This window comes from Nilaparvata lugens, chromosome X (assembly GCF_014356525.2).
Source record: "Nilaparvata lugens isolate BPH chromosome X, ASM1435652v1, whole genome shotgun sequence".
NCBI lineage: Eukaryota > Metazoa > Arthropoda > Insecta > Hemiptera > Delphacidae > Nilaparvata > Nilaparvata lugens.
In genome coordinates, this window is record NC_052518.1 from 35,876,074 (window position 1) to 35,889,386 (window position 13,313).

General features: G+C 34.6%; 1 protein-coding gene across 1 annotated transcript; it reads left to right on the forward strand.

Moving 5' to 3' along the window:
* Positions 1 to 8,672: 8,672 nt before the first annotated feature.
* On the forward strand, positions 8,673 to 11,075 carry LOC120354990. The gene is made up of 2 exons (XM_039443214.1): positions 8,673 to 9,209; positions 10,424 to 11,075. Exons 1-2 carry the CDS (start codon positions 8,895 to 8,897, stop codon positions 10,733 to 10,735), a joined length of 627 nt encoding a protein of 208 aa, XP_039299148.1. The 5' UTR covers positions 8,673 to 8,894; the 3' UTR covers positions 10,736 to 11,075.
* Positions 11,076 to 13,313: the final 2,238 nt, after the last annotated feature.

Sequence of the window (13,313 nt, forward strand, 5' to 3'; positions counted from 1 at the left end):
GTGAGGGAAACATACCTGCATCGAGAGAAGCATAGCCGAGGAGCTAGCTAAGCTGAGATGATACCTGAGCTGAGACAACCACAGTCGAGGAGCTACCTGAGCTGAGAGAAGCATACCCGAGGAGATAGCTGTCATTTCGTCAAATCAACACATGTAAGTACATTTTTACTTTAATTTTATCCTTCGAGGACAATTTTTGTCCTCGGAGGGGAGGATTTTTCTCATCGGAGGACAATTTTTGTCATCGGAGGACAGTTTTTGTCCTCGGAGCACAGTTTTTGTCCTCGGAGGATAAAAAACCTTCTACAATATACTGCATGCATGCGATTTCACCTCATCTTCACGATATGCTATATCCGGAACATCCAACCCCCGCTCTTCTTTCTCACACTCTTCATATAAACAAAACGGTAAATGCATTACTTTTTCAAATGGTTCATCGATAATATATTTACAAAATACACATTGCAGATAGTGATATTTATGTAAGAAATAACCATTTCTTGCAAAATAGTCTGCTCTATCAGATGATGATTTGCAATAGTCACAATGTAGGTGATGCTTTACAAAATACTCTCCTTGAACAGATAAATCTTCTTCTATATCACAACATTTCAATCAATCAATCAATCAATCAATCAATCAATTCATTTATTTCACAAACAAACATAATACAGAATAGAAAAGAAAGATATAAAAAAATGTGAAATAAAAGTGGACACCCCTAGGCATAAGCCCGATTGGGGTGTACTACTCCCAATAAAACAACTAAAAATACTCGGAGGAGTAGGCCGCTCCGCTCTATAAATAAACTTGGCATAAAAAATTATAACTTAAAAGAAAATACATTTTTTTCTGCTACGGTAGCCCATCACATGAAAACAAGGATGAAGTAATTACATTATGAAAAATAGAAGGCATACAGCGATAAAACCAAAAAATAGAAAATTTACAATACAAAATGCATACTCTAAGAAATGATATGTTAATTAGATTATTATTTAGGATTCAATAATAATAAATAATGGAATTTCTTCTATGAGAATATCATCTTACAATTTTCAGAAATGATTCACAGTCATTAACACTGAGCAGGTAGTTTTTCAAACATTTCAGAAATGAAGTTGAAAGTTCCTGGCAATTTAGATATTGCGACACTAGATTGAACAATCTAGGACCATTAAAATAATATGAATGTTGGAATATCGTTAAATTCGAATGTGGAACCTAAACCATAAACTGTCTAAAGTTATATCTCACATCTCTAATGAGATTTTCATTCAAACTCCTAAGAAAAAAAAGCTTCAATACTTCATAAACATAAAGATTTCTTATTGGAAGTATCTTGAAATGAACAAATATCGGCCATGAATGATCAGTTCTAGGTGTTCTGGTTATAATACGAATGAAGGACTTTTGGAAAATTATGATGGGATAAAGTGTTGAGACATAAGTCCCACCCCATAATACGAGCCCATAACTCATCCTGGAACTAATGAGAGCATGATAAGCATTTATCATCACACCAGTGGGGCACAGCTCTCTCAACATGTAAAAACTTCTAATTCCTCTACAGAACTCTTTTTTTAATTTAGCTACATGTTTCTTCCAAGATAGATTTGAGTCAATAACTAGACCAAGGTATTTAATATTGCTCACAGTCTCAATTGTCAGGCAGTGGCAGTTATCTAAAGCAGCGCATGAGTAACGGTGATACGACAATGGTGTATTAAAGAATAGATCTCCTCTTAGGTTGAAAATCATATATTTAGTTTTTTCACTCATTACCATATAATTCTTACTAAACCAGTAGTTTAAGACTCTCAAGTCGGCACTCATTTTCACATATAATGCATCGCAATCAATTCCTGAATATGTAAGTGCTGTATCATCTGCAAAAGCAGTCAATTTCCCATCTAGTTTAGCATTACATAGGTCATTGATATACACAAGAAATAGAATAGGCCCTAATACAGAACCCTGGGGCACTCCATATACAATGTCTTCAAAATTGCTATAACATCCACCAATTCTTACACACTGCTTTCTGTTTGTGAGATAACTTTCAAACCATTTATGAGGTAAACCTCGTACTCCTGCTGCATACAACTTCTTCAATAATATTGAGTGGTCTACTGTATCAAATGCTCTAGTGATATCTACATACAGGGCTGAAAATTTTTTACCTTCATTAATACTATTATAAATATCCTCAAGAAATGTAACCAGACCATCTTCGGTACTCAAGCCCTCTCTAAAACCAAATTGATTTTTACTAAAATAATCAAATCTTTTGAGAAAACTTATTAATCTTTTATTAAAACTTATTAAAAAAGTATTTTTATTATCTTTTCGAAAATCTTGGCAAAAACAGGCAACAGCGATATTGGGCGGTAACAATTCAATTCTTCTCTGTTACCATGCTTGAAGATTGGGATCACAATTGCAATCTTCAAACATTCAGGGAATTCACCAGTCTTCATGCTCCAATTGAAAAGTTCACTCAGAACTCCAGCAATATGAATGACAATTTTTTTTACAATATAACTATTAATGTTGTCAATTCCAGGGGATTTATTGCTTTTTAGATCAGCTATTATTTTTAAAACTTCTGCTTTGTCAGTCGGAAATAAGAATAATGAATGTGGCATATCTTTACAAGTGAAGCGGGAATCTATTTCTTCGTGATCTTCTGTAAAAATAACTGAATTTCGTAACTGTTGAGAAATGTTGATAAAAAATGAATTGAATTCTTCAGCAATACGTTCTTTGTCAGTGACAGTATGCGAATTTACTACTAAGCTAGTAACTTCTACCTTGGGTTCTCGTTCTCCTATCAATCTATTTACTATTCTCCATTGATTCCTCACATTACCAGAACAATTATCAAATTCATTCATGTAGTACTCTTCCTTAGCTTTCCTCAAATCAGATTTCAACCTGTTTCTGAATGATTTGTAATACTCTTTAAGATTTACATCATATGGTCTTGAAATCATCAATTTGTACAATTTTTTTCTCCTATCAATACCTCTAAATAAATAATCTGAAATCCATGGAGTTAATTTATCAGGTAGTGCATTGGTACTATTTCTAGATTTACTATATTTACATTTTTCTATCAGATCTGATAACTGGATAACTGGCTGATGAATAAATCGAAAGCAGCTGAAACAGAACTCTTATCTAAAACTCTCTCCCATTGCAGCCTCTGTAATTCGGCTTCCAATTCATTGAAGTTTATCACCAAGTTACTTTTATTACTTGAATCTTTTATATTACAACTCCTTCCTATTTCCAGTTCTAGAATTATCATTGAATGATCAGTTATTCCAAGGTGTAATATATGTGCATTGTATTTAACTGTAAATTTCAATTGGCTAAATCGGATAAAACAGTGATCTAAACAACTTTGGGTATCACCTATTATTCTAGTTGGTTTATCAATAAGACAGTTTAATCCGTGACTAGCCATCTGGCTGAGATAAGAATCAGATAATCTGTCATCAAGCAAAATATTACAATTGATATCTTCAGTGAAAATTAAATTCTTTCCTTTGAAAGGAGTTATCAAGCTACCGATATCTTCGATAAATTGTGCTAACGGAATACTGTGTAATCTGTAAACTGCTAAAATAATGAATTCAATGCTATCAACAGAGCAGGAAAGCTGCAAACAATCGGCTGACTGTATATCTACACCTCTCACTATGCTACATCTATATCGGGACTTGGCATAAACAACAACGCCTCCTGCTCGATAATTATCATTACAGAAACCAAATGAATTATACCCATCGATGCAAAACAGATTTATCCCATCTGTAGATATCCAAACTTCAGTCAAGATGATAAAGTCCGGAGACACTTTCATATTATTCAGCTCACTCAAAAACAAATCAAAGTTCTGTCTAAGACTTCTAATATTCTGATTTAAAAATACTAAACACTGACTAGAATCGGATATCAGTCTTAAATTTAATTCTTATTATTTTACTACTTACCAATTCGACTAATATATTCCTTGAAACACACAATTCAAATACGCAATTCTAAAGTAACTATGAATATGAACAGAATTTATTATTAAAATTTACTTTGAACTCTGAATAACAATAAGTCTGAAAAATAACTCTGAATAATAACCAAGACCATAAAATTAGTAGGCCTATTACATTTTGACCATTGACAGTTCTAAAGAAAACAATAATTGAAACCAGAAACTCAAATAAAAAATTGTTATAAAAGGAAATACATTTTATAAATTTACCGAAAAAAAATAATATAGGGAATTTATAAAACAAGTACATTAAGAATTTGAAAAGACTTACAGTTTTTCTAGATCTTCCATTTTCGTGACCGTGATCACAGATAAACCCTGTTCTTTCCGAAGAAAAATTTTTCCACCTCTAACCCATAAATAGCTATAGTTCTTTTCATTCTTCACTTTCAACATAGGACTCACTTTTTTGAATAGCATTCTCGTCTCTCGATTGATTTCAGTTATTAAATATTTCATTGTTTTCACAGCATTTTCTCACCTCTCAACTTGAGTTCCGGACCTCATAACCAGTTGAGCTCTCGTCGAAGCAACACACCTGAGAGGAATCAATCTGAAAGGAAGCTAGAGCTGAGACGATACCATAGCCACCTACACAGTTGAGGAGATTCACGCAGCATCAACCAGTACATGTAAGTACATTTTTACTTTAATTTTATCCTTCGAGGACAATTTCTCTCCTCCGAGGAAAAAAAAATTGTTATCCGAGCACAAAATTGTCCTCGGAGCACAGTTTTTGTCCTTGGAGGATAAAAAACCTTCTACAATATACTGCATGCATGCGATTTTACCTCATCTTTACGATACGCTATATCCGGTACATCCAACCCCCGCTCTTCTTTCTCACACTCTTCATATAAACAAAACGGTAAATGTATTACTTTTCCAAATGGATTTTTGATAATATATTTGCAATAGACACATTGCAGATAGAATGGATTTTTATGTAAGAAATAACCATTTCTCGCAAAATACTCTGCTTTATTGGATAATGATTTACAAAAGTCACAATGTAGATGATGATGCTTTTCAAAATACTCTCCTTGAACGGATGAATCTTCTACACAATTAAAAGTTGAATATCTTTCTTCATATTCTCGTAGAATATTATTATTGAAATTCTCCTCTTCAATTTTTATATTATCTTTCCTTCTACAGTTCGGGCTGTACCTTGCATGTTCTATTGCTGGTATGTCACTTTCTTCCCCTTTTCCCAAACAAATTGAACAAAATGCACATCGCACAATGTCTGGTGCACACACGAATATAAAGCCTTCTTTCGCCATGTTTTCCGCGGACAAATGTGGAGAAGATTTCAACCATCTTTTATCAAAAGATAATAATCTTAATCTTTCATACAACATTATGTGATCTTGAGATATCATTTTCACACACAGCCTTCTTCTACCAATGCCAATTCACAACTAAACATGCTGTTGTACTCTATCTCATCCTGATCATTATTCTTTTGTTTTTCAGAATCATGCCGAGGGAACGCAGACTACGTGGCATGAATTCAAGCGCAGTCCGCCATCGCATCACCCTCGATGACGAGGCTGAGGATATCGACATCACCAACGTGCTTGAGAGGTCGAAACGTCGAGTTTTCGACATAATTAGGGAACATGCGGCACGCCATGATGGGAATGTGAAGTGGTTTATAGTATTAAATGTTTTGCTGTATAAATTAGTGGTGATGGATGACAAGCAGGTTGGTGAGACTGTCTCATCTCTAATAAATCTACATAGTTACTCCAACATAGCGCTAAATGTGCTTGAGAACTATGAAGATTTTAATGAGCATTTTTCTTGGCTGTGAAAAAAATCCTCTCATCTTTCGAAAATTTCGTAAGACATGGGAGTGGATGGGTGCTAAAGAAAATTCAATCACTGGATGTGGAAGTGATTAAATTCAATCCTATATACACATCCAGTTTCATTCAAACACCGCAATTTCTTAAAAACAAAAAATGTATTATGAATGTCGAAAATTTCTCTGATGAAAAATGCTTTTCATGGTCAGTGCTCGCGTATTTCCATCAGAAGCCAAGGAACTCGGACTTGAGTGTAAAGTATTTGAGCAAGTTTGCTCACACACTTAATACGCGAGAAGTAAATTTCCCGGTGACGACACGCGATATTAAGAAATTTGAAATACTCAATCCGGATATTGCAATTCACGTCATCGCATACAAGAACAAAAAGTTTTTCCCCTTCTGTACAAGCATTTTCGGCACTCGTAAGCACCAAATTAATCTTTTAATGCTAAAAGGCGATGCAGGAAAAACTCATTTCTGTTTAGTAAATACTGCGAACGGGAAAAATGGGCTATCGCGTCTTCTCTCCCACCTTTGTATATAAGTGTATAAGACAGTATATATTGTAATCTACATAAATAAAATACTCAATCAATCAAACCTTTCAAAATGCGACGGTCAAGTGCACGTATGTAATTTTTGTTTCCATAGATTTACATCGAACAAATCTAAAAATTGTGATGGTAAAGCAAATTTGATGAAACATGTGGAACTTTGTTCCAAGTTTCAATCACAGCGAGTTTCATATCCTAAACGCGAAGAGACAATTAAATTCAAGAAACTAGGCACGACGTTGAAGAAAAAGTACACCATTTACGCGGATTTAGAAACTTATGTTGTTAATATCGATAATAATGATGATGATGAATCCGATTCTGATGAAATTACTTGTAGTTACACAAAGAAAACTGCGCAGCATATTCCCTGCGGCTATTGTTTCGTTGTTATAGATGTTAATGGGGAAATCGCCAACGGACCTGTACTCCATAGATCGAGTAGCTTAGACGAAAAAATCATGGAGAAATTTCTTCAGGAAATTACAGATCTCGGCGACATTTTGTATGAGGATATGAAATGAGAAATTCAGATGCAAGCTTTATCCGAAAGTCAAGAGCGCGAATTTCAAAATTCGGTAAACTGCGGGCTTTGTGCTGAACCATTTTTAGACAGCGATATTAAATGTTGTCACCACGCGCATGAAACCGGTAATTACTTGTGTGTGGCACATGTTTCTTGTAATTTAACAGCTCGTACTCCGGAGTACATTTCGTGTTATTTTCATAATTTCTCCGGTTTTGATTCGCATTTCATTCTGAAAGCACTCGGTAAATGTAGAAAAGAAATTTCCTGCATCGCAAATACGTCAGAGAGATTTTTGACACTTTCAGTAGGCAAAATTAAATTTTCAGATTCCTACAAGTTTATGTCTGAATCCTTGGAAGTATTGGTGCGTAATTTGGTAGAAAGTACAGACATGGAAAAGTAGTTCGAGCGATTATTTTCGGTGTTTCATGATCATAAGGTATCATCATAAGGACTCAAACAGATTTTTGCATATTCAACCTGATACATGGTGTGATTATAGGACCTCATCATATTAAATTTTTCTATATGTTCACTACATTCAAACAATGATTTCTTATATAAATTAAAATTAAGTTTTCTACAGTTCACTCCAGTCTGTACACCCTTTGCTATACATTTATTTACAGGTTCTTCATTCTCGTTACATACTAAAAAGGAGTAAAGTTTTGATCTTAGGCCTACAAATCTATGGACAGGTTTTGAGGCAGTCTCATCCTTGAACTTTCCTACAACTTCATTTCTCTCCATGGAAAAGCAAGGGTGGCGAGGTGGATAGTTAGAAGTATCGAAAAGGCTCAAATTTTCTTTAATCAACTGATACACGTCTTCGACTTTTAGGTTTAGAAGAAAACTTTCGGTATCAGTCATACAGAGTTCTATACGATTCCACAGTATAATTTTTTGTAATTTGCAATTGAAAAAATCGTACATATGGAATCTACTCAACTCCAGTACGGAAAAGCCGGAATAGACAGGCTTGTTCATTTTAAGTTCCAACTTGCGAGAGAAAACCGCGATCACTTTCGGACTAATTATTTGCCAGCGTTTACATAGTGGATTTGAAATGTACTTATCTAACCATTTTTCATCCGTGATAATTTTAACATTGATTTGCTTACGACTAGATTGAATTATCTTGCCAAAGATCAGATTGCAACAGGCCTTAAAGAAGGATATTTCAAATTTATTTTTCGTGTTCTGTCTATTCCAGATATTGAAGTCAATGTAGCTTTTCAGCCAGGGAGATTGGGAAAAGCTAATGACGCGATGCACTTTCAATAATTTCAAACCGAGCTGAAGGTAGAGCTTTAAATTGACATAGTGAACAATGTACTTTTCACGGTGAAAAAGTGTGTTCATGAGTTTTCTGGTTCCAGTTTTACCGTTCTCATTTGTTTGGTAGTTCGACAGCAATTCGCGCGGCGGTGTTTGGTGGAGAGGTGCGAGTGGGAAGCTGGCGTGCTTATCATGTAACTCTTGAGGGTACTTGAGATCACATTCTATTATATATCTGGTTTCTGAATTGCTGTCCAAATTCGCGAAATCAAGCTTGGAAATTTCTTCCTCTGAGAGGAATTTGAAATTTCCAACAGGTAAGCTTCGGCTCATAGCTTCCAAGTATAAACTGTTTGCATCGATATAAAGGAGATAATTATGTTGAAATGCTGTGAGATATTTAATAATATTAGAAATCATTCGAGAATGCTATTCAAAAAATGATTGAGTGAGCCTCTATCTTGAAATGTTGTGAAATATTTAATAATATTAGAAATCATTTGAGAATGCTATTCAAAAAATTTTTAAGTGAGTTGACATGGGGGATTTCAGCTTCTAGCAAGTGTTTTCACCCTCTCATGCTGAGTTCTAGATGAGATTTTTTTTTTTTCCGTCTTCTAACACACAGATTCAGTATACTTCACACATCGTACGAGATGAGTTCTCCATCATCTTCTCAATCGTTCATCTTACCAGATAGCCCACCACCACACCAACACATTCTCAACTACTGGCAGCGGAAAGCTGCCCTCGCTGCTGAGTCGTCCGCTGCCGCACCCGCCCCCTCACCGCTCAGCGTGGAACCACCATCACCAACCGGGGAGATCATCATCGGGGACAGCCCTCTTCAACGTCTAGCACCAGCACCTACCTGGGCACCGCGGCATGCAGTGTTGTCAACTCAACCCAACAAGCAGGCGGTGAAGAGGAGGCTAGTTTTCGAGGACGAGGGCGTGCTCACTCAATCAAAGGTGAGCTTAAAGAAATATTATTATTGTATTAACATGTAATGTGCACAAAATCTTTATAAAATGTGAATTTTTAAAACTAATTTCCAATGGATAAAATCTTTTGTGTACATTACAAGTCATTACTGATTCTTATACTGTGAGCGAAGTCAAGTCTGAGCTTGACTTCTAATTGTGCTATCAAAACAATCCAAACACAGATAAATTTTCATGATGGTTGCATTGAAATTTGGATAAAAATTCAAAATAAACATGTTTTAGTAATTTTGATAACAAATTCGAATATGTTGCATGAAAGATTATACTGAAACAACTCAATTATCTACCAATTTGAATTGATTTCAAGTAATCGGAGAATTTCTGAGTTATTACTTATATATATATATATATATTATATATATATATAATATATATATATATATATTACTTACCATATCAAATTACTGATTCGAATAATGCATAAACTGTTTATAATATTTCATGTGAAACAAAATTATTGTTGATAAAAATGAGCATGTAATGAACTGAAATATTGATTCGAATAATACATTGTTATTTGAATTATGAAAAATGCGTTCACATGCATAAACTGTTTATAATATTTCGTATGAAACAAAATTATTGTTGATAAAAAAATGAGCATGTAATGAACTGAAATATTGATTCGAATAATACATTGTTATATGAATTATGAAAAATGCATTCACATGCATAAACTGTTTATAATATTTCGTGTGAAACAAAATTATTGTTGATAAAAATGAGCATGTAATGAACTGAAATATTGATTCGAATAATACATTGTTATTTGAATTATAAAAAATGCTTTCACATGCATAAACTGTTTACAATATTTCGTGTGAAACAAAATTATTGTTGATAAAAATGAGCATGTAATGAACTGAAATATTGATTCGAATAATACATTGTTATTTGAATTATGAAAAATGCGTTCACATGCATAAACTGTTTACAATATTTCGTGTGAAACAAAATTATTTTTGATAAAAATGAGCATGTAATGAACTGAAAAATTTTTCGACTCAATTATCTAGCAATTTGAATTGAGTTCAAGTAATCAGAGAATTTCCGAGTTATTACTTACTTTCAGTTTCGAGTAGTGAATCTGTTGAGCAAGTTCTCCCTTTCTCTCTCGTATGATTTGATGATGAAAAATCTGAAACAAATAAGAGTCTAATGAAATATTTTTTTAACAGAAACGTGTGCTGGAAGAGGACAGCTCGATCGTGCCTCTCTTGAGGGAGGAGGAGGAGGAAGTGGAGATAGAGGACGAGATGCAATCGGAGAGCTTTCTAAGATTATTGAATAGCCGCACTGAGAAGCCATGGTCGCCTCTGCGCGAGCTGGAAGAGGGGTTGCCATATCCGATATGTGACGTGAGAGAGGCGTCCAACCAGCACGGGCGGCGAATTGTGCTCAAAATCCGGGTACCTGGACTACGAACAACAGATGTTTATCTTCCAGAAAGATTTACCCGGATTTTGAGCACAAAAGACATTGAAAATTAACAATTAAAGTGCAAAACCTTATCTCTGTTTGTAAAGCATGTTAATGCTTTTATGACTGACATAAAAATTGTTAAATGCTAAATTAGCATTCAACAATTTTTATGTCACTAAGCATCTAGCATTAACATGCTTTACATGTTGATATGTATGTGTGAAAGTAGTGTTCAATAAATTGTAATATTGTTTCTATAAAAATTGTTTTCAATTCTTACCTGTTCACAATGAATAGTAGAAACACACAGAAGAAGAAATGCTGGTTCACCTGCTCTGTTATGAATGATATTTAAATAAGGTGACTGGGTCTTTTATAGTTTGTTGTGAGCATGCTCAGTAGTCTTTACCGCTACACAGCTGTACACCCAAGCGGCGCTGGCTTCTCGCTCGCTCCCTCCCACATCTGTTTTGGCACGTGTTCCTGCAGATGTGGGTGGGCGCGCAATGCCAGCATCATTTCCCCCCTTTTCAAATTGCATTCATCTTTTCAGATTATTTGCTATTTGAAATAATATTCTTATCATTCAAGCAATGTATCATAGCAATAGCGTGTGAATTCATTTCCAACTCAATTGAAAATTAAACCAATTCAATTCAATTCAAGTTGGTGTATTGATTAATTAACCTCAGTTAATGTTCAACCATTGAGTTGAAAGGTAATGAAAAATGGTATGTAGGAGAAAGCAGAGTTTGAGGAAACGGGGTAAAGGAATCTTGAGTTCAGCGGCAAGAGTTTTTAAAGGTGTGTCAGGTTTGGCAGGTAATGTGACATCAACTATTTTAAATAAGGTAATTGATAACCTGCAAGAGGAAATTCATATTCTGGGATACGAGTGGTGTGTGCCAGGAACAAAGGTTAAAGGAAGGTTAAAGAGAGGTGATCAAGGTATAAATTCATTAGATAGAGCTTGCAAGGTACATGATATAGCGTATACGCAAAATAGCAATAATAAAACTCGAGCGGTAGCTGACAGAGCTCTAGCAAACGCTGCATGGGACATTTTCAAAAATCCTCAAACACCCCTTGCCGAGAAAGCACTTAGCTATCTTGTTACAAACGTCATGAAAGCTAAAGCGGCGTTTGGTGGGTCTTTGAGAAAGAAGAAGAAGAAGAATGAGAGGAGAAGTTATAGTAATGATATTAGACGCAAAGCTATAGCTCAGTTGAAAAAACATATTGCAGGAAAAGGGTATTTTTTGAAGCCTTTTCCTCAAATAACTAGTAGGGGGAGAGTTTTAATTCCACCCCTACCCCCATCATCATATGGAGTGAGTTTATTCCCTAAAGTTAAGAAATGCAGAACAACAAAGAAGAGTAGGAAGAAGACAAAGAAGAGTAGGAAGAAGTAAAAGACATGAATATTGGAGGAGAATTGAGTAATTATGATTTGATTGATTGGTCGAAATTATTACAGATTCAGCTAAGAGGAATATATATGCTAGATGCATTACCCAAAAAAATTCTAAAAAACGAGAATGCCATTGTGAATTTAGCAAGGGAAAGCGAGGATGGCACACATTGGGTAGCATATAAGAAAGTTGGCTCTAATGTTTGGTATTTTGATCCAATTGGAAATTTACAACCGCCATACGAATTGGACAAATATTGGAAAAAAGAAAATGGAGTGAATATATATATTTTATAATGTAGAGCATATGCAACCATTAAATAGCGATATTTGTGGTCATCTTACATTATTGTTTCTTGCAAATCAGTTGTGATTAAGTGTTTGTGCTGAACGCACACACATACACACACACACACACACACACACACACACACACACACACACACACACACACAAGATGGTTGTTATTACATTGTGATCTAACACGAGTAACCTCTATGAACATTTGCAAGAAATTATAGAATTGGATAAGAATCGTGAATGGGAAATTGGATTGATTAATTTTTCTAGTTACAATAGTATTGCAAACATTAACAAAGGAACAAATTCCAGCTTCAAATATGGCGATAGATTAATCGAGTTGGATACGGGTGCATATGAAGTTGAGGATATTATAAAATCTTTAAAGAATAGATTGAATATTGATGGGAAGAAGAATAAACTTATTATACATGCAAACGCAAATACTATGAAGATTGAAATTCATTCTGATAAACCCATTGATTTAACACGTTCTGATTTGATTGCTAAGATACTTGGTTTTGATAATGTTGTTTTGCAAGCAAATAAATGGCATTATTCCAAACATTTGGTTAACATAACAAGCGTTGACAGTATTGTAGTTGAGTGTAATTTAGCATGTGGCAGTTACTCTGATGGAAAACAAAAACATATAATCTACAAATTTTTACCAAAGGTTCCTAGCGGCTATTTGATAAACGAAGTACCATCACCGATTATTTATGTACCTTTGAATACGCATCGAATTCAAACTATTAATGTAAAGGTAACGGACCAGAACAGATCGTTTATTGATTTCCGTGGAGATACAATTACAATTAGGTTGCACATACGTGAAAAGTAATGGGTTATCTTATTTTCAACCCACACATAAGTAATAATACGTGCATGCAATCAAGTCATTAGAGAAAGGAACGCGATAGCGTCAACACCTA